Source organism: Podarcis melisellensis (assembly GCF_964234715.1).
Source record: "Podarcis melisellensis genome assembly, chromosome: 2".
In the NCBI taxonomy this organism is placed as follows: Eukaryota; Metazoa; Chordata; class Lepidosauria; order Squamata; family Lacertidae; genus Podarcis; species Podarcis melisellensis.
Window position 1 is genome coordinate 67,939,776 of NC_138529.1, and position 26,215 is coordinate 67,965,990.

Consider the following 26,215-nt stretch of genomic DNA (forward strand, 5'->3'; position numbering starts at 1 on the left):
AGCTCCAGCAGAGTCATCCAGCAGAACTTCAAAGTCTTCTTACCTTCCAGTAGTCAGTATTTTCGAGAGTTCCCTGTTAAGAAAACTCCTTTACCATACAGCATGTAACATCCACCAACATGATAAAAGCTCACAGTCATGTAAATGCTGCTGAATCCAACCTTGGCTTTATAACTACCACTGCACATACACACATTGCTAGAGAAAGGGGAGGGGTAAGACGTGCTATAGGCCTTTGACCTTTGACTGTTTCTAACCACCCACTTGCTGCTGGGTTTTTCTTTAAACAAAATCCAGATGTGGGTGATGGGTTTCTCAAAACATGGTCCAAGCACTTAGTGCAATTTCATCCATTTTATTCTAAGTTACACTAACACAGAAGAGCATAGGAGATTTGGCAGGAGGGTGTGTGGAATAGACCTCCTGTTTTTTTTCTGAAAAGAAAGGAATGAAGGAAAGTTTTCCCCAATTTTTGTGGATCTTCACATAGGCACCCTAACTACCACAATGTGGGGGAGGAGGGTTACTTAAAATGAGCTCTAGTTATGGGGCACAATGTAACATAGTCATTTTCAGAAAGTATTGTATTGTCTGTTGGTCAAAGTTTCCTCAGTCCAATCAACTGGTGACCAAACCTTCCCCACTATATTTTGCCCAGCAAAGGAGGGAAGATCTTGAAACTTTCTCCTTTTTCTCTAGGGTTTCTGTCAGCAGAGCCATCAAACCCTTTGCAGAGCCAGGCCGCCCACCTGATTGGTTTTCCCAAAAGGTAGGGTGCTTAAAATTCACATCATAATAGGCTTTCATTTCACCTATGGGGAATACCTGTTCAGGGGACTCCCTGTAAGTATCTATTGCATGTTAAATGCGTAAAACATGTTTAAAATCGTTTGCCAGGAAAGTATACTTCCTAGCTCACATACCTGGAAACAGCTTTAATATGTGGAATGTGTGTTATATAAACTACCCCAAGTTTTTGTCTCAACTCAGATTCTTAGTACTGTCTGTTGTGATTTATCTTCTGAAATCTGTATGCACTTTTATTATCTTTTTTTAGCATTGTGCATCACAATATTCTGAGCTTCTGGAGACCACAGAAACCCCAAAGTGAGTTCAAAGGCCAAACCACCTCTTTGAGTGGGGTGGGACAGGGCAGGACTTCACATTGCAAGGAAGATACTGTGTAATGGTAAACTACTGCGTTATAGACTATTTGAGAACTGAAGAGGAATGATAGTTTGAACACAGCATACAAAAGTACCCGAAACGCTGCTTCCTGAAAATCTTTCTTTTTAAGTCTGGCTCCCAGAAATTATAGTAACTTGCATACTTTACCCTAAGCTAAGTTGTTTGGTTACAAAGAAAGATAATTCACTGGCAGAACAATCCAAACCCTGGCTGGGTAGTCACAAAACATGAAAGAAGGGCACAGCCACAGTCTTATCTAGTTCCATCCAGACCCATAGCTCATGCTGACCAGGTGGGGGGCAGACAGAATGCTGCCGGAGCAGTCAGGCCCATTGCCATCAAATGACAGCAATGAGGCCAGCTTGGAATCCAGTGGATTTTGTATTAGCTCAGGCTCTCCTACCCACCTCCAGAATGCTGCATTCTGGTTTGGGGAGTAGATGTGTTTCTAATATTTTTGTAACCTGTGCTTTACTTGAGGGTCAGTTCGACATCAGTCCCCGGGAAAGAGCAGTAGGATGTTTAAATCTGCAAAAGTCACTCAGCTTTAGGAGCCAAACACTTTTTCATATATGTTATTGTGTCTTGTGACTGAATCATTTGTTCAGTCCCTATAAATCATACAATGTACAATGTTTGGGAAGGTAGGCTCCTTGCAGTTTCCCATACAGATTTCCAAAGTGGCTGCCTGATACTTGGGCTGTAGTGATCTTTTTAAGATTGCATTTCCACTGAGTTGCAGAATAGCAAAAGTGGGAAAGAGATAATGGAACAAGGAAGATTAAGGTGGGATATGTGAGGGCAAAAGCTGCTGTATATGGGAAGATTGAAAGCCATTACTGGTTGGTAGATTGTTTTCTCCTTTTTTGTGTAGAAGAAAGCGTGGTGAGAAGGGAGAAGTGGTAGAAACTGTGGAAGATGTAATTGTGAGAAAACTGACAGCAGAACGGGTTGAGGAGTTAAAGAAGATGATTAAGGAGACACAGGAAAAGTACAGGTACCTATCACATTTTTTGGAGTCTGGAGCTCTTGAAAACCCTGGTTGCTTCAGGGCATGTGAATAATGATAACCTGGATCAAACCTATCTGTGTTGTCTCTACAGGCAGCTGAAGAGGGATGCAGAACTGATCCAGGCAGGGCACATGGACCATAGGCTGGAGGAACTGTGCAATGACATTGTGGTGTGGGTTATCTTATTATTTCCCTGCTACAGCTTTTCTTTCTTTCTGGGACTTCATATCTGAGCCCTCAGATTTAGTTCTTAGCATTGCAACGAAATGATTGAACTTGACGCTTCTTGGCTTTATGGCATCATTGCCCCTTGTGGTGCAATTGCCCAAGCTTTGTAGCATTTGCTCACTTTCTCTCCCTCATCCCATGGCTTGCAAGGCCTTGTGGCTTTTGAAGTAGAGCTTTGAGGGCATTCTTGGGAAATGGTCCTGATATCTGGCCTGACATTTTTAAGGTCTTGGCTGAAAAGCCTGCCTCGGGGCTTAATTGTGAGCAGTTACTTATTATATTAGGGACTGTGGGATATCTGTCTAAGACATCCATGGGAAGCACCTCCGTTTTGCACCCAATAGCCTAGTGTAACATTGAACTTGGTTATTGTTTTCCAGGAAGAAAAGAATGGAAGAGGAGGAGGCAGAAGTGAAGAGAAAGGCTACAGATGCTGCCTATCAAGGTTAGTTGGAAGCCAGTTTTTGATCCCATAGAACCAAACTCCTGGAGGTGAACATGGTTAGCGGTGCAACTGAGCTGAGACGAAGAAAGAGGTCTACAGGTCTATCAGGATTGGGTCAGCCTGATTTCCTCAGTCTTTCCTTTGTGAAGTGGAAGACAGTGTATGATTTTCAGAAGCCTCTCCCTTCTTCAAAGACTGTCCTCAGTATTAGATGCCAGGTTATGGTGCAAGAATCCTGAGGGAAGGCAAACTGCCAGAGAGATTCTTCTAAGAGAAAAAGAGATGAATTAAGAAAGCTGCCTGGATTAGTGATGAATAAGCCACTGAGGAAGAATTTGCTACCAGTTGCGTATTCTGATTCTTTATGCTGGGAGAAACGGCAGGAATTCATTAGCACCAAGAATGTTTGTGATGGTGTTTTGGGGATCATTTCATCTTGTGCTGAGATTTCTTATTTATCAAGGTGATTCTTTGAACTTCTTGACTGAATTTTCGGCATTTTCCAGCTCGTCAGGCAGTTAAGAACACATCACGAAGACCTCCAGGAATTATGGTCCGTTCTCCTGCAGGCTCAACCTCGCCAGGAGCAGACTACAGTCTGGGTGACTTATCTCAACCCACGTTGGAAGAGGCTAGTCCAGGGGTAAGGATATGGCAAGAATGAGAAACCATTGAGACCCTATAGGTCTCTCTGCAGTTTTCCCAGACTTCTTGCCCCCCTTTTTTCTTTTATAATGTTGATAGCTTGCATGCAACCTTTTCCAGAGAACAAAGCCTGCTTTGTGCTGTGTGACAAAAGGTTGAAATGCACTTTGGTGGTAACTGCTAGTGTAGGTCTGAAAAGGTGGAGGTACACAAAGGGCTGAGGGGAGCAAGAGTGATGGAGGAGGTGCTTGGGGTATGCTTGGTCATTGGCCCCGGTGGGAGGGGTGATTGGGACTTGTCAGGATGATGAGGATGTGGCATTGAACAGTGTGGTTTTTCTCTTTCTCAGGTAACTCCAGGGACATTGCCCAGCACCCCAGTTGCCTCCTTCATTGGGATCCCTGACACCCCTATGGGCTCCACCTCCCTGGATGCCCCCATGACCCCAGTCACAGATGATTCAGCCCAGAAAAAGATGCTAGGACAGAAAGCAACTCCGCCTCCTTCTCCTCTGCTTTCAGAGCTGCTGAAGAAGGGCAGCCTCCTGCCCACAAGCCCCAGGCTGGTATGGAGTTCCCTGCTTACATATGCAATAGTCCTGGTGAATCTCTGTGACTGACTTTCACTGGAAAGGGCAAAAGGCCCAAACATTTTTCAAAGGGGGAAGCTTAGATAGGACTTAAATGCCACATGTTAATTTCGGCTGCTATATAGCAAATTTTCCAAGCTCCACAAAGCACTATGCATGCAGCATCTTAGTCATTTATATGATAACCCTATATGGCAGGCCAGTATTATTATCTGCATGTTACACCTGTGGGGAAGAGTGACTGTCCTAAGTGAGTTCATAACACTAAGATGACATTTGAACTGGGAATTTTTAGTTCATGAGTAAACAGGGTTGAAGACCATACACAGCCGTATTAAGGAAATGCAGTTGCAGATTGGTTGGGATTTTTATTGCTTTTAAAAAAATTAATTGTTCTTAATGGTGATTGGTTGTTTCTTTAAAAAATTATTTATTATACTTAATACCTTGTTCTAACACGGGGCTCCCAGTGATTTCTCATCCAAGGGATTTGATCAGAACCACAATGGTTAGCCTCCAGTGCTTCAACATTAACTGTTTCCTGATCACTCACTGGACTTATTTTTAGTGTGGTTTGTTTAACAATTTAGTCCTAAATATGTTGTAAATCACCTCGAAGTATGGGAGAGGTGGGATAAAACTATTTAAAGTAAACATTGAGCATACAAAAGAGGAGAAGGAGGCAACCAAGCTGCATACAGTGAAATTAAAACACACTCTCTCTCTCTCTCTCTCTCTCTCTCTCTCTCTCTCTCTCTCTCTCTGTGTGTGTGTGTGTGTGTGTGTGTTGTGTACACACATGCAGAGAGAGAGAGAGAAACTATTTTATTTAACAGAAATTATATATCATTTACCAGAACTAAAAAGACTTTTAGATGGTTTACAACATTAATGTCAAATTAGACATGATTTAGTGCAAGAACTTTAGGAAACCTCACACAATTACACAATAATTTGGATGTTTTGCACTGCAATCCCATGCACCCAGGTAAGTGTGTATGGGATGGCAGCCATAATGTATTTTGTTTTGCTCTCTTAATATATTTAGAGCTTATTCACTGCCTGCATGTGGCGGGATCCCCAAAGAGCAGGGGTGTGTGAAGAAACTGTAGCCCTCCAAATGTTGGACTCCAACCCACATCAGTCCCAAGCACATGACCAATTGGGTTTGGGCTGATGGGCATTCTAGTCTAATAATCTCCAGAGGGCCACAGCCTTCCCATCTGTCCCATAAAGTCTGTCTTCTCTCACCATTGGTGAGTGTGCATGGGCAGGTGGAATGGACACAGTGTGGAAAGGGAGGATCTGCAGCCATATGGGGATCCCTTCATATGAGTAAGGTCATCTGGGATGTGTGTGACCAACTATGCAATGTAGTCTTTGTTTGCTTCATATACACCTTGGTTATTTTTTTCCTTCTCTCCTGTGACTTTTTAATACATAGTGTTTCATTTTGTGTTTTTAGCATTGATTATATTGGGGAGGTGGGCTTGGAAAAAAATCTGTCTTGTGTTTCCAAGGAAAGCTCTACAATTTTCTCCTTTTTGAGCTGATCTTTCCTGTCTGGCATTTCTAACAAATTAAGCCAAGCTAACCTGAATTTCTAGTCATGGATGAGAAGCAGAGTGTTATTTATTTGGATGAGAATGAGGGAGTTTTTTGTTTTGGATTTTCCTTGCCTCTGTACTTGATTGACTTTATTTACTTGATTGACTTTATCCATGCTGCTGGCTCCTTGCTTAAATGCTACACGGGAGCAGCTGGAGCATCTCAGCGGAGCCAGCTGCAAGAACCTGAGTTAGTTTTATTGGTAGTACAGGCAAAACCTTGTTGTATGTAGATAGCAGCGGGACAGTCTGTGTATTGGTTTTTAGTATGTGAATATCCTTTGGCAGGTGGGTGAGAGCGACATGACAGTAGTTTCTGGTCACACAAGCAGCTCTGGTCTCCTCCTGGAAGTGGGAGGGGTTCTTCCAGGGCTGCACGGTGGAGAAATGCAGTCAGCTTCAACTACGGTTCCTGCATCTCCTGCTGCTTCAGGTAGGCCTATTCTGCTATTGTTGTGTTTTTCTCTCTTCTGCATTAGTATCCTAGAGTTGGAAGGGGCTTCAGAAGAAATCCACTGCTACAGTGTGTAATTTCTGGTCTGCCATTTGTGTTGAGAACAGCAGGGGGTGTGAGGGTCCTGTTTCAAATAATGTGAATAAATCAAGAACATATTCTATGAAAGCTGAGACCTTGGAGACCAAATATGTAATTTGCATGGCAAAGCCTTTAGTCAAAGCTTTGCTTGTATGTGTCGGGGCTTTGTGTGATGTTTGATCATGTTACTTCATGTTATGAATGTTATTGCCTTGATTCTCTTCCTTAAATCACTTTGTTCGCTTACTTCCCCTTAATGTCGTGTTTAGCTTAATGTTCCTTACCACTTCCTCCATTCTTTTGGTATGTTTGTTCTTAGTATGAGCTTTCGTGTGCATGGTATCTGAAGAAGTGTGCATGTACACAAAAGCTCATACCAAGAACAAACTTAGTTGGTCTTTAAGGTGCTACTGGAAGGAATTTTTAATGCACTTTTGTATGTATTTAACTGATAGCTTGAAACTTTTATCTGAGCCATAGTGTGTCCTTTTCCCCTGCTCCCCCTTTCCTCCCTCCTTCCCTATCTTTCCCCTGCCCTCATTGTTAAGCACCTAGCAGTAGGCTGGTGGTGGGGAACCTAATTACATCCACGACCTGAGCAGTTAGCCCACTACTGTATGTTGAGATCTTCAGGTATAGGGTGGTATACAGATTTAATAAATAATATTTTCCCCCTTGTTTTGACGTCTTATGGCATCAGGTGCAGGAAAGTTCAAGCAGGAAAAGTTTAATAATAATAATAATAATAATAATAAGAGGAGAAAAGGTGTGAATATATTCCTGAATCTTCCGTTGGAGCCGGGGTTTGAAGTTTGTCACATAATGTCCTACGACATCAGCTAATTAACCCAAGGAGGCTCAGCCACTTTGGGATCCAGCTCTCCAATGTGATCCAATTTCTCACCCCTTGTAGATGCAAAAGGATAATACAAACATAAAGATTGGTGCCAAGTGCAGCACAAAGTACCCTGAGAATCTCAACTTTTTTAAAAAAGTAGTTTTCTGGCCCATTTTAAAACAATGTTAAAAGTGTAATTCCTGAGGAAAATGCAGGTGTTGGGGAAGTGATGTATTCTATACTGGTTGCAGAATTCACCTTCTCTTGGTCCAAATATTTCCAGAGCACTGTTAACATGGTGCATATACAGGCTTGGCTTCAGAGTTCTGCATCAGACTTTGTCTGCTTCAGCTCTGCTACATGACATAAGATTTTGATTGATGCCAAATTGCCTTCCTAGCTTGGTCCTCCTCCTCCTTTTTTTAAAAAGTTCATTCTCGCAATGATAAACCTTATGAGGAAAAATATTTGGGCTCTAAGTCCCCTAAACACTCCAGATTCAGCAGAAGACTTGTGTTGAGCTTCCATGAAAGGCCTTTTATACTTGACTAGCTCCCATGGCTCCAGAATCCTGCTATCCCTTGGGCATTGTTGCCCAGCCCAAACTTTGCCCACTCCCTTCCTTCCCCTATCCGATTTCATCTATACCAAAATATTGTGAATTATGCACACCTTTAAATACTGAAAATTGAATTTAGGTTTTGCAAATAAAGGGAAAGCTATGAAAACCTCCTGTGATTTGTTCACTGTACGAAAATGTTGTTTTGCCCCAGATTTGGATTTCTTCTAGTGGTATAAAATGCTGCCCTTCCTCTTTTAAAAGTACACAGTGACCCTTGCTTGTATATGCTCCTGAGCCCTGCTAAGTGAGTCCCAGGACAGCTCTCTGTGGTCCGTTTTGTGACTTGTGTCGGCGTGTGCAACCCTGGTGGGCATGAGCTGGTCAAGAGCCCAATGATTGCTTGCTCTGTAGTATTCTGTAGCTTCTTGGCTAATGTGCTTTCCCCCTTCTTCACACTTTTGTTAGGTGCTCCTACACTTTCCCGCCTTTTAGAAGCTGGTCCAGCGCAATTCACCACATCGCTTGCTTCCTTTTCTGCTGTTGCCAGTGAACCTCCAGGCAAACTCCTGCCTCCCCCTGTAGAGTCCGTGTCTCAGGCAACTCTAGTCATGGTGCCCACGCTACAAGCACCAGCTGCTGTGCCACCTGCTGCAACTCCCGAAAGTGTAGCGACAGGTGCGTCCTTGCACTCGTATGCCCGTCCATGCCTTGCAGAAGACTTTCCCTCTTAGGTTCGGTAGAAGGTCTATGTGGATGCGGGCTGTGGGTGTCTCTAAAATCTGTAGCTGGGTGGTTGATTTTGGGATTCATTGTGCCAGAGGCCCAGTGTTGTTGAGAAGAGTCCCCCTTGTGTTTCAGGCAGGGTGCAGGAACTGATAAGGAAAGATGATCTGGGGTAAAGTTAGTGAGAGGGATAGAGCTAGACTCCGATGCTAAGAGATGGCTCTTGCTCTGACTCTTATAATTTGGAAGGGTGGGGAAAATAGGGGCCATCAGCCTGCATGTGCCTTTATTTGGGAGCTGTAGAATGTGTTTTGATTTTCTTGATCTGACCCATGCTGCTGGTTGCTGCAGCTGCCAGGCTTTCACTTGACTTGTCACTCTTGTCCAGTGAGTCAGCCCAACACCTGTGTTTCCATGGAGGCAGTGCCTGATCCTCACACTGTGACAGTGTCAATGGACAGCAGTGAGATTTCCATGATCATTGATTCCATCAAGAAAGATTGCCTGGGCTCTGGGGCATCTGGTGCTGTAGGGACTTCCAAAGACCACAGCATTGATGGGAAGGAAGACCTAGATCTGGCTGAGAAGATGGACATTGCAGTTTCCTACACAGGGGAAGAACTGGACTTCGAGACTGTTGGGGACATCATAGCTATCATTGAGGACAAGGTAAAATTATCTAGAGGCTTGGTCATGCCTCTCATATCACATGAAACCATAGTTAAAATAAACTTCATTTGTTTTAAACAAGGGTTAAACCTTGCTGGGTTCAGGTGACACTACAGGGTATACCCTGGCTCAGCACAACTGGAGTTATGAGGCACCCACAATTTTAGCAGCATGTAGTAGCATGCTGCTCGTTCATATTGTTTAAATTACTGTTTTAATGCGACATGTGAACTAGACCTCTACTCCCTCCCTGTGTTTGGCACCCTAGCCTGTTGAATAGATGGGGTAGTGCAAGGGCTTTCTTTACATCTCCATTGTTCTCATGGCCTCTGATTGTTGCCTGTATCGCTGTTGGTAAAGGTGGACGACCATTCTGAAGTCCTGGATGTAGCAGCAGTAGAGGCTTTCTGCGATGAGATTGAGGATCCTCAGTCACTGACCGACCCCTGGGAGCACCCACTCCAACGAGAGCACCCAATCCAACAGGAACACGAGAAGCAGAGTCAGATCCCCCCAATGGCTGTGACTGTAAAGCAGGAGAGACCAGACTGTGAGGAATCGGAAGCTAAGGGGATCAGAGATCTGATGAGCATTGCGGATCTGGGAACAGAAATAAAGACAGAACCTTCTGAGCAGGGACAGATTCATCTGAGCCCTGAGGAAGCTTCAGCACTAGCAACCAGAACAAGTGAAGCCCCTGAAGATGAAGAGACACGGGTTGCTGGTCTGGAGTGCTCTGAAATGGAGATGGAATCCTCAAAGGTTGAAATGGATCATGGCACAGTGAAGACAGAGGTAAATCGATGGAGAGGCTTCTTGGATATAACATGAATGGGGAATCGGTTGATAGATGAGGTATGGGAGGAGAGAGGGAGCCCCTAGCTTGAAGCTGTTTTTCAGACCTATGCTTAGTGCACAGTAACAAGCAAATTTGTTTGTTAGCCAAACTGACTAGACTAACTATGTTCACTCTGTGCAATCTGTGCTTGGGCATTCTTAGATTTACCCCAAATAAAAATCTGGCATGTATAGATTATGCAAATTGCTGAAATTGGGGCAGGGGTTATGGGTATTCTTGTTTTGCTAGCCAGAAGGGAGTGGCAGTGAGTACTGAATCCCCGTCCCCAGTCCCTCGGGAATGTTCTTCAACTATCCCTGTCACTTGGAAGACATTACCCAGCAAGTATATTGTGCAGTCACCCTTTCTTTATCATTGAAATCTGGATTCACAGTCAGCTGAACACTTCATTCTCCATTTCTTTGTACTTGTGGGGCTATAGTATACACACAGTTTTGGCCATATGTTAGATCCTTGGGGAGCCACTTGCTCAGGTATGCAGAGCTTTGCTGTGGATGCAGCTGTTTTGTTGTTCAATTGCTGTCTGCCTTTAGAGTCCTGATGGTATAAAATAGGACTTGATGCTGAGTTGTGTAGGAAGTTGGTCCTGTTGCTCATGTGAGGCCATTCTTTTCTTTCTAGCTTCCCCCTGATGATGATACTTCCTCCCCACATGCACCAAGTGCAAGCGAAGATTCCTCACAAGCAGATCTTCACCACAAATATGAGCTTTCAGGTAACCTGACTGGCTTGCTGGGGAAGGGGGAACTGGTTGTGACACTGCTAGGGAGGGAGGCTGGTATCTGTGGCTGCCTGAAATTATTGGAGTAATTTTTTCCCCTTTCCCCCCTCCCAGAATCAATGAAGGAAGAAGCCCAAGCTCTTTTTGAGAACCAACTGAAGGTATTTTATTTACCCTCAGATTTCTTGACTTACATACAGAATGAAAGTATTTGTCAGCTGTTTGCATCTGAGGCCATAGGTGGAGAATGCCAGAATTAATTTAGAGTGTGATCCCAATATATACCAGGTTCTCAAAAATTACAGACGAAAAGGAAAAGTTGAGTTAATCTTTCTGCAGGCAGAGATCCAGGCCTCCCTTGTAGCTATGCTATTGTGTGTTAATATTTATTCCTATCCTGTTTTTTTCTGGCCAAAGACCCTCAAAAGAATGAACAAAGTATTGTGTAACAAAATGCAATATAATTAATATCTGGCAGCAGGCTGCACTGGGTGGGGGGAAGTAGTGGTGCAGGGATTCAGGGCCACTACCAGCTCTGCTGAGAAGCTAGGCTGCTTCAGCTCACTTAGCAGCAGCCATTAACATCCAACAGTGGGGAAGGAGGGGTGCAGGGCCATATCATCTGAGCAGCTGAGAGACCAGCAATTCTGGCAGCTGTTCGTGAAGTTTTCCACCCCAGCTGCCCACTGGAAGAATTTGAAATGAAGAACTTATACTTGAGTTTGCTTTTTCTTTCTCCCACCCAGTCTGTTTCCCTTTTATGTTGTGTACCTCTAAATTGTAAGCCTGTGGGCAGGGTCTCTTTGGGGAGGTTGGGGTAGGGAGAGTCCTGTTGTAAAAGGGGAAATAATTGTGCTAATAGGATGAGGTACCATCCTTCGTCTTAAGCATGTCAAAACCTGGCAACAATACCATCCATAGATTTTAAGATGCTGGCATAAAATTACAGAAATCAAGGGGAAAGTAGCAGAAGCTGAAAACCTCAATTGTTGAAAAAGTCTTGATGGAGAAGAGTGGGCTTTGCCATCTGTCAAAAGTAGGAGAGGGAGGAAAAAACACCTGCCTTTTGATAGAGGTGCCACTTCTGTGAAGGCCCTGTGACTTGGGGTGGGGGAAGTGGGACAGGGTCCCTTCTGTAAATCTCAGCAAGCAGATAGACTCGTGTGGGCAAGTTAGCTGAAAGGCATTCTCCCTAATCATGCTTCCCTAGTATGCTAGGAGCAGATGTTTGTTCATATAGCTTTTCCTTTTCCTCTGCTGTCTTCTTTGGCAGCTGGTGCAGATGCTGTTATTGGCAGCTGCACCTTAGTTGTGCTACTTGATTTGCTGGAATCTTAATCTTGTATCTAAGGGTGAAGAGGATGAGGAGGATGGTGCCAGTGAGGCTGCCAGTCTGGAAGAGCCCAAAGAGGAAGATCAGGGTGAGGGATACCTCTCTGAAATGGACAATGAGCCCCCTGTGAGTGAGAGTGATGATGGCTTCAGTATCCATAATGCGCCTTTGCAGTCTCACACTTTGGCTGATTCCATTCCCAGCAGCCCCGCCTCCTCACAGTTGTGAGTATTGGTGAACCTACAACTACTCACTAGATAGCCCAGAACATGCAACTAGCCTGCTGAAAGCTGAGACTAACTTTGTCCCTTTGTACAGTGGTATGTAGTGTGAATTAGCTGAGACCCATGCAATGTTATAGTCACCTTCTTCTTCTTCTTGTACTACTTCTTGGCTGTATGGAGAAGCCTCAAGGTGGGACTTTTGCTTGCTAGGAGACCAGCAAACATTTCTTTTTTTTCTTTTTTGTTAACTTAGATAAATTTGAAGTAGGAGGGGATGGATGTTGGAGATCGTGGTTAGTTGCTAGGCCATAATCTGTATGCTTTGCTTTAGGAGCCTTTGGGTGTCCTTTTCTAATAGATGCCTTTTCCTCTTCAGCTCTGTTTGCAGTGAGGATCAGGAGGCTATTCAGGCCCAGAAGATCTGGAAAAAGGCTATTATGTTAGTTTGGAGAGCAGCAGCCAATCACAGGTAAATCAACTTGAATCCAGTGTCCAAGTATGTAGAACAGGAATGGGGAACCTTTTTGGCTCCATGGGCCAGATCTTTTATCAGGATCTGCCTTATGGGGCAAATTTGACAGGTTGGCAGGGCCATCCACCTGTCAAAATCCCTTGTGCTTTGCGAGTCTCCCTGCGCTCCCCCTTTTTCAGCTACTGATTGCAGAGGCTTAAAATGGGAGCAGGAGGAGACTCAGAAACCCTTTTCCAAGTCTCTCTGCAGTTCCCATTCAAGCCTCCAAGATCAGGACTTAAAAAGGGTGGAGATAGACTTGCAGAAGGCCTTAAAACAGCGCCCATGTTCCTGTTTGAGTCTCTGGAGCCACAAATGGGAGTGCAGGAGCTATACTAAAGTCTTTGAAGTAACTTGGGATTAAACTGCTGCCTTGACTGCATGGACTAGTTCCCTGCTGGGAATGCATAGCCAATGCAGGATTAGACCCTGCCCTCCCACTCATCAGCTGATGTCACCAGTGATGTCAGCTGATGGGTGTGTGGGTGGCCATGGTTTGGGAGAAATGACCTGGCAGTTCCCTATGCCCGATGTAGGAAGAGGAGAGACTGCTGTATGTGTCTGTTGTACTAACATTCATTCTAGAAGAGGCATTTCCTTGTGTGAGAGAGAAAGGGGAATGCCTCTTCTTAATAGAGTGTTTGCCATCTGCAGTCCTTAGAAGTACTTGCACTTAATTTTTAAAAATTCTGCCTGATTAATTGGGCATCTTTTTAGTTGATTAATTGCTTAAATTAATATATTTCAAAACTTTTAATCAATTAAATGTTACAACTCTAGGCATTTCCATGCGAGCCTTTAGCATAAATCCTGGCAAACGCCATGAAATTTTGAAAAACTAAGCTGTCAAATTGAAACATAAACCCTCAAAACATGCCAGGTACTGATGGCTATGGGAGAAAACTGAAAAGGTATTGAGTGATCTTACCACATGGGCATCTGCAGCAGAATTCTGTAGCCTATCTTCTATGTTCAGTGGGTGTCATATCTTTGTGTGGTGCAGTTCACAGTACATCCATCTGACTGCATATCTGCTACTGCTCTATGTGCATATTTCTCAAGTCCCAACTACGCTTTGCCAGTTTGATGGAACTGGTACAAAAATATGCATATATAACACTGGTATGTAGTTTTCTCTTTGTGTATCTCCAATAGTAGAAGGTGGATTTTCAGGTGTAGAATTCTCTTGGCTATAGCATATTGAGCAAATGAGAGCATGTTGAGAAACAGTTCTGTACTTCTGCATGCGGAAGTTGTGTTACTTCCACTGACCTTGTATGTACTCAAACTTTCAGTAGCTAGTCCTGTGTCACTCTCTTACACATTTTTTTGTTGCACAGGTATGCCAATGTCTTCTTGCAGCCCGTGACCGATGATATAGCTCCAGGTTACCACAGTATTGTACAGAGGTGAGTCACCAGTTTTTGCCTTAGTGTTGATGCCATCTGTCACAGATCTGCCCTGGACGTCAGTCAGCCTGCAGATTTCAGACACTGCCAGCATATACCTGGGACAGTCTCTTCAATCTAGCATTAATAAAGTTGAACAGGTACAATGATCAGATTCTTGGCAGAAGTGGGGAGAACAGCTAGTTTAGTTCTTTTTAAATATATTTTTAGATTGTATTAATAAATTTAATTTCTTCGGTAACGTTTGCCTGGTGTTTCATTGACAGGCCAATGGATTTATCAACCATTAAGAAGAATATTGAGAATGGGCTAATCCGGACCACAGCAGAGTTCCAACGTGATATCATGCTGATGTTCCAAAATGCTGTCATGTACAACAGCTCTGACCATGATGTATACCACATGGCTGTGGAAATGCAGCGAGATGTCTTGGAGCAGATTCAGGTAAAGCCACAGTCGGAGGTTTTCAGTGGGGCACTGTTCTTATCCTGATGTTGTATGGGAAGCACTGAGTACACTAGAGAAGATGCCTGCTCCTTGCGGCATCTTTATTGTCTCATTAGCTTTTAAGATTCTCTTAGAGAGAAACTGGTTAAACCTGATGTCTGACCATCCCTGCATGATTTACCATTCCTACGATCAATCAAAAGGAATGCAGGCTTAGAAACAAACCAGTAAACTGAAGTTACCTCCATTGTTTCTGTAGCAAGCCACTAAACTTGCATTCATGTTGAGAACCTTAATAGCTATTATGTGGTTTCTTGCAGCAATTTCTAGCCACACAGTTGATCATGCAGACGTCTGAGTCTGGGATCAGTGCAAAAAGTCTGCGTGGACGAGATTCCACTCGGAAACAAGATGCTTCAGAGAAGGTGGGAGCTAACAAGAACCTTTGATTTGTTTGGGGGAGGTTGTTTGAGCCCTTTGATAGATGCATCCATTTGAGGGGAGTAGAGAAGCTTGGAATCCTTCATTTAGAAGTCTCTTTTGGAATAGAAGTGGGCTTACCCTTTCGGTTTAATTAGTAACAAAGATGGCTGTGGCAGTCCCTCTCCCTTGCCCCCATATCCTGCATTTTTCAATATCTAGTACACTGAAAAATTAATTTGTCCTTGAAGTTGAGGATTGCTACCAGATGAGGAGGGCTGGTATTTCAGTGTGTGAAGAGCAGCTCTATTCTGTTATCTGAGTGGTGGGTTAGAGACAGAGAAGTCACTTTTCCAAAACCTGAAGTCAGGAGCCCAATCGAGACATGCTTTTTTGGTTTAGACCAGGGGTTCTCAAACTTTCTACCCCCAGCACCAATTTGAGATGATTGAACATTATTGAGGTGAACCAGTCAGAAAGTAGTGGCAGAGGGAGGAAGAGCTTGCCATAATTGGCTAGCAAATTGCTGTCCTTGTTGTTGCAAGGAGTTCCATAGCTCACCTTTCCTCAAGCTAAGTACAAACATTAGTCTGCAAGTATTGCGGCTGTTTTCCCATGTTAAGCCAGATTCACTGATTCAGATATTCTAAGTGGAGAAGTCTTTTTCTTTTATATTTTTCCATTTCCACCTGCACCTGCATTTTAAAGAGGTATTACCCATCTCTTCTTATTCTCCTATTCTCCTTTCACACTCAACTTGTACTTATTTTCCCACCCACCCACCAATCCAAACTGCCTGTTTCATTCCTCTTCTCTGGTCCTTTTACATTCACTTTTTCCTATAAGAGCTTTCCTTTCTTAGACCCTTCTTTTTTATTCCCAGTTTGTTTATTTTCTTATTAGTCTCAATAATAATAAAAATAACAATAAATATTAAAATTTCATCTTACTTTCTAACTTTCTTCAACACTCTTCTGTCCCTTTTCCCTGAGAGGAGGGAGACCTTCTTTACCTCCTCCCCACCTGAACTTTCATGCCTTCTTATTAGAATTTGCTGCTGCTGTCTTTGGACCAGCCCAAAGGCTATAGTCCAGTTAGGAGGCAGGGAGGCAAGTGAGGAAGAACAGGGGAGGCTGTGACACTGAGGATGCTGGAAAGTGGCCCAAGGCCCTCTGGTGGGTCCCAGACCATGGTTTGAGAAACAGTGGTTTAGACTGCCACGTTGTCTTGTCTTCCTGTGTGTAGAGGTGTATATCTCCATCAAATTCATTTGCTACTTCTGTTTGTCTTTTAACAGGACAGTGTCCCCATGGGCTCCCCTGCCTTCCTCCTTTCTCTCTTTGTAAGTACTTAATGATTACGCTTTCAGCAGCACTATAACAATATGGGGACATTGCATGATGAGGGGCTTTCTAAAATTACAATCAGACTATGGTCATGTCTGGGTTGCTGAAACATAAGACATGTCTCTACCCCCTTTTGCTTCAGTGTATTGTTTCGTGATTGGATGTCTGGGGGAAAGTGGGGGACTTTTTGTTATTTCTGGCTGCAGGCTGCTCACTTCCTTTCATTTCTTCAGTCTGTCTCCTTCCATTCTGGCTTTGGGTAGATCACAAGACTCTACATTTAAAAAGGCAACGCTTAGAGGGTAAAGTTACGCACTAAAGTCCACATTGCAGAGTAATATCCTTGGCTTGCGGCTCTTCCCTTGTTTTCCCTGCATCCCTATGTTGGATTTAATTATTTACATCTAAAGCTTGGTTCCTGCCTTCGTAGCTCACAGGACTGTCAGAGCAGCTTTCTGTAAGACGTAACACAACAATAAAATTGCGAAATTATTCTGAGAATTGCAGAGGAAAAGATCCCCCGGAAGGGTTGTCTCAATAACAGCTTCCCCGGCTGTAAAGAGAAATCTAGTTACATATGAGCTGCTGTTTCATACATACTTCTTGCAACAGTTTGTGTTGAAGCCTCCTCCAAACTATGGGATAGTTCTAGACAGTGTACATTGCAAGAAGTCTAAAATACAGTGTTTTGTTTCCATGAATGCAGCCATGGTCCTATAGTAAGAAAGCTGCTGTTCTGCCCAAAGATGTGTTTTGGCAGTTTCATCCTCCACCCAAGGGAATGCGGGTAGGGATTGTTTTCTAATGCCTATTTATTAAAGACAGAGAAGCATGAGGAAAGGCAGCCAAATGGAGTGGGCAGCAGATGGAAGTGATCTCTCTAGCTCCCGTACATTCACAGAGAGCCGCTGTGAGGACATGCTAGGGAGATAGTGGCAGGGTCACCCACCTGGAAGAGAACTTCTGTAAAGAGAAGCAGTTGATCAGGTATGTTAGCCAGCATCCTTTCTGCCCACTGAAAGAAATGACTTGGAACTTTTCACATGGGGCAAACACATCATCACATATGCCAATGCCAAAAGTCCATTTTCCCCTTTCCCCTTTTGAGTTCACATGCAAACTCTGTAGCTGGTTTCATAAGGTAGTCCTCTGTGTTTTAGGAAGGCAAGTAGCACTGCCTGTCTGCGCAGTCAGTCTTTCCTGGCAACACAGATGGCAACCAGCAGTCTTTCCTTTTTCACAGTCTTGCTAATAACAGTGCCTTCCCTTCTCTTTGCATTTTGATTAGGATGGGGGAACCAGAGGGCGGCGTTGTGCCATTGAAGCAGATATGAAGATGAAGAAATGATGCTGAAGATAAGAAACAGCCCAGTCTTTGGTGTCTGGACTCAGGAAGCAAAATGAGAACCTTTCTGATCCTGAGGATGAAATGGCTATGGACAGGGAAGGGCTGACCTGTCAGTAATAAAGAATATCTATCATCCTGGAATGTGTAACCAGGGTTATCCCAGAAACAAGAGAGCAGCCCCACTGCCTGTTGTAGGGCAGCAGTATTGGGGTCCTATTAGTGTCCTCATATTAGCTAGCAACTGGTGGCTAGTACGTACTGTAATGTGAAGTGTACAGATTTTTTGTATTTGTGGAGTGTAAATGTGTATAATAAACTGTCGTAGAGAATCCTGTAGAATAAGGTGTGCTGGCTGCATTGATTTATTTACATTACCACCCTCTCTAAGAAAAACTTGTTTGTAAAGACCTACACATACTGTGAATCAAGATTTTGACTACATAGTCCAAAATGGCAAATCCATCAGCTAGATCAGACCTGCCAAGCAATTTCAAACAGGTCTGCTAACTCCCATCTTCCAGCCCAGGTGCTGAAAAAATAGTTGCCTCTGCTCTTCAGAGATCAGTTGCTGAAGAGCAAAAGGAAACAATTGTATTTTCCATGGCAGTTTTGGTCTTTCTGGAGGAGTTTGAGCTAGTCTATCAAACCCAGTTCTGTGATAGATGAGTTTCTACCTGTCTCTGGGTGCAGGATAGTCACGTCAACATTGGCCATGGCCCTCTGCTGGCATGTGGTAGTCCAGTACTGTCTCTTTTCATTGGCAGAGGTGTGCATGCAGGGTGTGCTATGTGTGCCCAGACACACCCTAATGTTTCAAGACATGAGGTCACAGCAAGGAGGAGAGAGCATGGAACAGCTATGGGGGGGAGAGACTAAGGCAGAAGTGGGGAGGAGGGAAGCAGAAAGAGAGACAGAATAAAAAGCCTAGAATGGACCTGCAGTTTCCTCCTTCCTTACTGTTGCTGCTGGAGCTAAGTATCCCACCATTGCTTACAGATACAGATGCAGGCAGAAGCTGCTGCCTTTTTTCTTTTGCCTGTGTCTGTCTCATGGCTTCACCACTTGCCTCCTTCCTAGGACAGGAAGATGATGAAACCATAATCTGTTTTGGTCAATTTGGTTTAACTCATCTGTTTAAAGGTCATGACATTTCATTATCACGGCAGCAAAAAATTGGTATTTTTTGTTAATAAAAAAGTTACATTTTAGTTTCTTCAGTTTATTTATTTATCAAACAATGTCCTTTATGATTATGTATTCAATAAATATTCATCCTTGGGGGAAAAGCAAAACCCCGCATACACACCCTCGTTAAATGTGCTGCACACAGCTATGCTCATTGGTAGAGACTGCAAGGCAGGGATGGGGAGTCTGTGGCTTTCCAGATGATTTTGAACTCTTGTCAGCTCTGACCATTGGTCATACTGACTGCACTTGATAGAAGTTGGAGTCTAACAACAGGATCTCCATGCCTGATCCAATATGTTGGATAAGTTTCCCTTCCCAACCCTGCTACTTAAGAACTCTTTCTCCCTTGCCCACTTTTCAAACTGGAGACGCCAAAGACTGAAACTATGATTGTTTAGGTCTTATGGGGGCAGCCAGTTGGTGTGCAGAGGTCTTCATTGTGGTTCATACCTTCTGGGAGTGATATGTCATTGTTGGCTGCGGCCAGAGACAAACATGCTCAGAGAAATGGATGTGATTCTTCACCTTTGTACAGTAGGCTTCATTACAACTGTGTGGAAGTTTCTATACACCTACAGCTGTCCTCCATCCTCCATACAAGCAAGCAAGACATATTTTAACCCAGCAAAAGCAGTCAAGGAGGGCACAGGAAAATAATATAATAATATTTATATCACACCACTCTGGGCGGCTTCCAACACATAACATAATAAAACGTTAATAACAACAATCTGATCTGATATAAAAAAATCACAACTTTAAAATAGACATATCAAACAAAGCAACAATCAACAATCCATCAGGATCTAATAATACATAGTAAAATTAAACAACGGCAAATAATTAAACAGTTCACACATACCACAATAAATAATTTACCAATTTACCAATAAATAATTTATCAATAAAAATAACAGCAAATCACAATGCATGAAAACCATAAAACATATAAAACCATGTAAAAGGATCAAATTGAAAAACAGGTACACAAATTATAAAACTACACACACACACACATCCCTGAAATCCTCTCTTCTGAGCTGCTGCTGTTCTCAAAGTCACAGTCTGGGAAAGGCTGCATGGGGCAGATGGAAACATCAGTGCCTGAGTAGGAACAGAAAACCCATGAGGGATGTGGGCAGAGGAGGGGAAGTGGCTGAGAGAGAGTCCTGAGAGTTGGATAGAGCCCTGGGGAGACCCACCTAGGGCTCCTCAACCTCAGCTTCACCACCACTTCTTTCAACCATGATATCTCAGCAAACACTTCAATGTGTTGCTTCAAAACATATGTCTACTAAAATTTATATTGTCACCAATGGGAGTAAAATAAGAAACCATCACAATGTTTTAAGACATCCTCAGGTTTTGTCAGCAAAAACGACTTCTTGATTTTCTCCACCGTGAATAATCTTTCAGGGATAATCAAAAGAATAGCTGTATAATCGCCAGTTAAGTGATCCCAGCCTAAGCAATACAATTGAGTTTTAGGCAAAGGACATTCCTACCCGTACTTGGAGATACCAGGGTTTGATCCTGGTCCCTTCTGCAGGCAAAGCAGGTGCTCTGCCATTGAGCCACTTCTGGGTTGCCCTGTTCCCAATCCCCACTACTAGCAAACCTGGTGATATAACCCAAGGCTTCAGCAACCCACTCCTGGCTCACCATTTGGATTGCTGTGGGACTTGGCAGATGTGCAGTGCCACATAGACAATTAGAAGCTAGGGATAATTTTTGGTTAAAGTTCTTTCAAGTCACAGCTGAGAGCATTACCACAATAGATTGTATATTTCAGGCTTTGAACTTGGCTCCTTTACTACCTGCTCAAACACCTGATCGGATCTGAAGCTAGCACGTGAGCGAGTGACAAACCCTCTTCCCATCTCGTGTACCTCTTGTAGATGGGTCACGTGTGGACCTGGCTGGAGTCCAAAGAAGAATTCTTCACGGAGTCTGAGAAGAGCAGCAGCTGCCAGTCTCCCCAGGGCTCCCCAGGCTCTAGCTCAGATCTTGACCTGGAACTAGGCTGCTGGAGAAAGGGGGAAGAAACTGCTGAGGAGGAGGTCGAGGAGAGCAGCAGCCAAGAGGAGGAGAGTCAGCTAGGAACAAGTGGTCCTCTGGCATGGGAAGGTGCCAGCAGAGGGGAGCAAGAAGAGGCTGGGAGGTACAAGCAGGATGCTATCTTGAGGTTCCTGTCAGAGGTATGGCTGCTGGTGGGTGCAGTTGAGGAAAAGGTGGTGGTGGGTGACCTTGTCAGTTAGAGGGGACTGCTGAAAAAATAGTGCTCCCAGTCAGCGTGGCAGACTGGCAAATTTCTGTATGCGGTTGGGTAAAGGTACCTGGAGATAGAGGTTCAGGATAAATGTATTGACAAGGGTTGGTGCCTGCCCTCTAATTCAAAAGTGGAAGGGTGTCTTTGCCCAGATGCACTTCTATTCACACGCCCATGGAGTGTTATTCTGTGTTTTGGCTGTGTCTTTATCCTATGCCCGTTAGGACAAAAGATGTGTTGAATGGACAGATCTGCAAATAGTTTTGTAATGTCACTAATTCTGTAAAGGTCTTAAGCTGTTAGCCTGTCATCCTCTCTTCCAGGTAACTCATTTGATGGAGCCCCTTTGCATTGGCAGCACGTACCTGGCCCAGGGTCCACAGGCACTTTGCAGTGCTGGGGAGTTGCCTGGAAGGGGATTGCTGGATCATGAAGGAGACATAAAGGGATCTGTGACCCACCAAGAGGAGGAAGTGGCTAAAGGAAGTCAGCTTCAGGTTCTGAAAAAGAGAGCTACTTCCCAGGGAAGGGGAAAGTTGGCATTTCAGGTCTCAGAAGAGTTGCCAGTTATGAACTGGGAAGCAGAAGGAATGGAAGAGCAACAGGATCTGTGTGAGGAGTCAGGAGACTCTCAGATTCAGGATGACAATCCTGATGGGGGTTTGGGAAAGAAGATGCTGCATAGCCTTGTGGAAAGTGCAGGAGAAACAGATGAAGATGACTACTCATTAGAGCTTACAAATGATACTTCCTTCAGTTGGAGAACACTGAAGGATGGGGTGCCACAAAACATAGAGGTAAGTGGTGAAACTCTCATCTCCCCATTTTTGGATAGAGGTCATATTCTCTGGAAAGGAGAAGCACAGTGAAGTGAAAGTTGATAAGCACCAAGGGAAAGATGAAATCTGTGAGCTAGCCATGATTGTTGGTGGGAAGGGGGAAAGTGAGAACAAGTTGCTTGGGAGGGCTTAGCTGCGTTTTCAGGTGGGGTGGGGAAAAGATGGACCTACCCAGTTAGAATCCTTGTATCTTGGTATCATGGGCATCTGGCCCTGAGTTTGATATTCCAATTGTTACTTTGCCAATTCAGCTCATGCCTATTTTGTGTTCACCAGGAAGTGGCTGCGGAACGCAATGAAGAACAAGCTGAAGACTGGAAAGATTGTGACTTCCACCTGAGTTACAGCAACGACGACTCCAGTCCCTATGGAACACCCTTGATGAGCTCTCCTACCACAAGTACAGCTTCTTTGCCTTTGTGAGTAATGGTGGCACAAAGCTCAGAAATGGCATCATACCTGCTCTTCAGGCTTAGTACTTTAAGTGTAGCCAGTCATCTTGCCATGCAATCATGCACAGGTCTACTCAGAAGTAAACCCCACTGAGTTATGTGGGCCTGGCTCCCAGCTAAGCTTATATATAGGGCTGCAGCCTAAAGCTCCCTCTAGAAGAGGCGCGGGGAACTCTTTGTTAGGAAATAACTGGGGAATTCTAGTTAATTCAGATATTCCATGTGTGGAGGAAACTACAAAAGAAAACGAAAAACGATTGACTGCCTGAATTAAAAAAACATGGGGCTGACTCACTCTGTAGTCAAAAGGGCCCCCAGCAGAGTTTAAAACTAAAATATATGCAGTGTTTGCAAAGCGTGGCAAATATAGGTTGTTAGACCTTTAAATGTCCCAGTATTAAGCACTGGGTACTAATTGTATTCCCCTGTCTCTACCACTCTCAGAGTTAATAGAGCACAAACTTTCGTAAGTTTAAATGCTTTACTTATATTAAGTAAAGGTCACACTCATGCATCAATCAATGCTACAGCAAAAACAACACAGGTAAAAACTTACTGAGTACAAAATATGAAAAGGGTACCTTCAAGCATGGAGTTTGAACAGGGAGCGCCAGCCTCATGTGTCTGGTCAGTTGCATGGTTCAAAAGAAGAGGGAGAGAGGAGCAGGAAACAAACAATACTTCCCCCCTCCCTGAAGGTGAGGGGTGAATCTTAGCTGTGCCTTCTCTAGAAATTTACAGTTCTGTGCTCCTTAACCCCTTCATTTACTAACTTTCATTGGTAAGTTGTACAAATTTCTTTTTCCATCAGGGGCTAACAAACTTAGCTGCACCACTGGTCCAATAACACATTTATCCCACCAATTTCTTTTTCCTGATGGGAATAAATCTGTTCTGTTTCTTATCTGTATAGGATGCGGCTGAGCCAAGATGACCCTCTCCAGCAGCATTTGCTTTTCAAGAAAACTCTGTTGTCCATCTGGAAGATGGTGGCTGGCCACAGGTGTGTTATTAAGGTTTATGGAGGTGAAGAGGACTAAGGGTGCATCCACAGTAGAACATCTTCACGGCTGCTTGATACTAACCATTCAAGAGCTGGTGCAGGTCACACAGCATCTTGCGATTTGTCTGTGTCTGCATGCCACTTCCTGTGAGGGTCCTCTTCTCCCCCCAATTTAAGAGATGCAACCTTTTGCACACTCTGGTCTAGACTGAAATCTCCTGCTGTCCCACTTCCTGACACTGCAGTTTTCCTCTTTCAAATTGTTTCATTTCTTTGAGTGGTGTAACGTTGCATCTATACATCCAGTAACCTAGGCACCTTGCTTATTGCATTTACTGCATCTGCTAATTTTTTTTAAATAGCAGAAATCGTATCAGACTTGCTTCATGATCCTAAAATCCAATACACTCCTGAGATTTTCACCCTGGGGTTTTTTTTTTTGGCAAGCAGCATCAAATTTATCAAGATGTATTTGGGTAAACAGGAGCGACTGCCTGTATCTGGTGGTTATTAAGAGGGCAAACTATGTGTGTAAGGTGAGGGTGAGGGTTGAAATTTAAGAGGAGGAAATGTATAAATAGAGGAAATGTGCCACAATTTAGTACCGATACAGTGAGAGTAAACCTAAGACTTTAAAACCTGTGTGGAAAGACCAGAGTTGGATACTGAGGGAGTCAAAGCTCGAACAGAAAAATGTTGTGGATCAAGCTCAGAGAGAACTGATGAAAATATGGGGGAAGACACTGGGATCCCAGGACTGAAGCCCAGAGGAAATGGAGTGTCCTATATGTATTAGCGTTAGGAATGTTGAAAGCAACCTTATACCAAATCAGACCCTTTGTCCCTCTAGCTTAGCACTCTCTACTCTGACTGGCAGCTATCCTCCAGATTTCAGACTAGGGACATTTTCAGTCTTGTCTGGAGACTGAACTGCAATCATTGCAACCAAAGCAGATGCTCTTCCACTGAGCTACAGCCGAAGCTAGCACGTGAGCCAGTGACAAACCCTCTTCCCATCTCATGTACCTCTTGTAGATGGGTCACGTGTGGACCTGGCTGGAGTCCAAAGAAGAATTCTTCACGGAGTCTGAGTGATTTCTTAGCCGATTGACTTGCATCTGCCAATCACTGTCATCCCCACCAGTCATTCTGAGATACAGAAAAGGGTGTGGCATGAAGTCCGGCGGTGAGCCAAGGGATTGTGTAATGCACATGGGAAAGCCTATTTAGCTCTCTTCATCTCTGTCTCCCCCTTAGATACAGCGGCCCCTTTCTGAAGCCCGTTTCCGAGAAGCAGGCTCCTGGTTACAAAGATGTGGTGAAAAGGTCAGCTGAAAAAGTGGAGGGAGAGCTGGTATGGAGAATAAGGCTGTGAGAGTGGTACAAGTCACAACAACTGCCATGGTTGCAGTTCCAGCCGAATTGTCCAATGCCAGAGTCTATGATATGTGACGGGATCAGTTTAAGCTTATGCAGTCAAGTTGATATGGATAAGATGCTGGTGGCAATACGTCTGCCCACATGCCCTCTTCACCCCTGTCCCTCCTAGCTGCTTAAATCTACCAAAGGGGGTTTGATTCCTTGGGTCCAAGGCATGGAGAACATTTTATTGTGTGATGGGGTGGTTCCAGCTGCCTTGAAAGAGATGGTGGTGTGAACACTCTTGAAGAAACTGGCCCTGGGTCCTTTGGACTGGAATAACTACCATCCAGTTGCAGCTACCAATTTCTTGGTGGCAGAGAGAGTAGTGGCAGGGCAGCTGCAAGCATTATTGGAGGACACAGAGCATTTAAACCCATTCCAATCTGGGTTCAGGCTTGGCTATGGGACCGAGTCATCCTTGGCCACCTTTACAGTGAGCAGGGCAAGGGTAGTGCAGCTTTGTTCCTGCTTTTCTGCCTCTCTGCTGCTTTTGATACCAGTGTCCATATAGCCTCTTGGACTGGCTCCATGGAATGAGAAATGGGGGGTTCTAGTCCTACCTACATTGAGAGAGTACTTTTTGGCCCCTTTGGTGGTTAAATTAAGGGATGCTGCCAGGCACTATTTTATCCCCTATGCCATTGAATACCTATATGAAGCTGTTGGGAAGCGGTCATTAGGCATTTTGGGGCCAGATGCCATCAGTACGCTTATGACACTCAGCTCTATTTCTCCATAACATCTGGATCAGGAGAAGCCTGCCTGTATGCAATGGTGGGATTGATGAGGTCCATGAGTCAGTCTCCCAGTCCCTCCCTTTACCTACCCAGTAATTATTATTGATTGAAAAGCAGTGAGGTAGAGGATGGGATTTGAATTGGGACTTCAGTACTGGGGTAGATTCCCTTAACATGAATCACTCCCCCAGAGGCTATTGTTTAGATGAGAAAAGACAATCACCTGTATCGTACCCATCTTACTATCTACCCACTCTGTGGATAATAGCAGCTTTAGTGCGTGATTTATGTATTAAGAAGCAGTATGAGTATGTGAAGGGTTAAAGCCACCCCCAGAATCATCATAGACCTGATCCAAATTGAGGGAAGGGGCTGATTTCAACAAAAGAAAAGTACCATATGTTGGAAGATTAAATCCACTGTATAACACAGCCAGTAATTGACACCATCCACTGATGGAGGAACAGAAATTCTTACTCTAAGGATTGGATATTTCCTTTGAGAGCTGCCTGGGCTACCAAGTTAAAATTCTGCTAGTTTCCAATCTATAACCGCCCAAATCCTTCTCTGAGAGACAATGTAATTTTTTTCTTAACAACTTGGCCAAAATGACAGACAATTGCAACTCACTTCTCCCTCCTTTCTG

The 26,215-nt window shown here is 44.0% G+C and overlaps 1 protein-coding gene across 5 annotated transcripts in view; it reads left to right on the forward strand.

The window, feature by feature from the left end:
• The window catches only part of BRD8 (bromodomain containing 8), a 29,995-nt gene that overhangs the window by 2,236 nt on the left and 1,544 nt on the right, over nucleotides 1-26,215 (forward strand). For 2 of the 5 annotated variants that reach the window (XM_081900238.1, XM_081900239.1), the window contains exons 3-26: nucleotides 700-769; nucleotides 1,058-1,107; nucleotides 2,063-2,185; nucleotides 2,292-2,372; nucleotides 2,809-2,873; nucleotides 3,380-3,516; nucleotides 3,868-4,083; nucleotides 6,003-6,147; nucleotides 8,115-8,324; nucleotides 8,761-9,041; nucleotides 9,402-9,836; nucleotides 10,522-10,615; nucleotides 10,736-10,782; nucleotides 11,973-12,178; nucleotides 12,555-12,647; nucleotides 14,030-14,098; nucleotides 14,365-14,542; nucleotides 14,866-14,970; nucleotides 16,263-16,307; nucleotides 20,746-21,045; nucleotides 21,440-21,913; nucleotides 22,232-22,374; nucleotides 23,321-23,410; nucleotides 24,668-24,736. In XM_081900238.1, the coding sequence (XP_081756364.1) occupies nucleotides 700-769; nucleotides 1,058-1,107; nucleotides 2,063-2,185; nucleotides 2,292-2,372; nucleotides 2,809-2,873; nucleotides 3,380-3,516; nucleotides 3,868-4,083; nucleotides 6,003-6,147; nucleotides 8,115-8,324; nucleotides 8,761-9,041; nucleotides 9,402-9,836; nucleotides 10,522-10,615; nucleotides 10,736-10,782; nucleotides 11,973-12,178; nucleotides 12,555-12,647; nucleotides 14,030-14,098; nucleotides 14,365-14,542; nucleotides 14,866-14,970; nucleotides 16,263-16,307; nucleotides 20,746-21,045; nucleotides 21,440-21,913; nucleotides 22,232-22,374; nucleotides 23,321-23,410; nucleotides 24,668-24,736 (3,726 nt within the window). Of the gene's footprint in view, nucleotides 1-699; nucleotides 770-1,057; nucleotides 1,108-2,062; nucleotides 2,186-2,291; nucleotides 2,373-2,808; nucleotides 2,874-3,379; nucleotides 3,517-3,867; nucleotides 4,084-6,002; nucleotides 6,148-8,114; nucleotides 8,325-8,760; nucleotides 9,042-9,401; nucleotides 9,837-10,521; nucleotides 10,616-10,735; nucleotides 10,783-11,972; nucleotides 12,179-12,554; nucleotides 12,648-14,029; nucleotides 14,099-14,364; nucleotides 14,543-14,865; nucleotides 14,971-16,262; nucleotides 16,308-20,745; nucleotides 21,046-21,439; nucleotides 21,914-22,231; nucleotides 22,375-23,320; nucleotides 23,411-24,667; nucleotides 24,737-26,215 lie in introns of those variants that run through there. The other 3 variants (XM_081900241.1, XM_081900240.1, XM_081900242.1) reach the window with 3 other exon arrangements.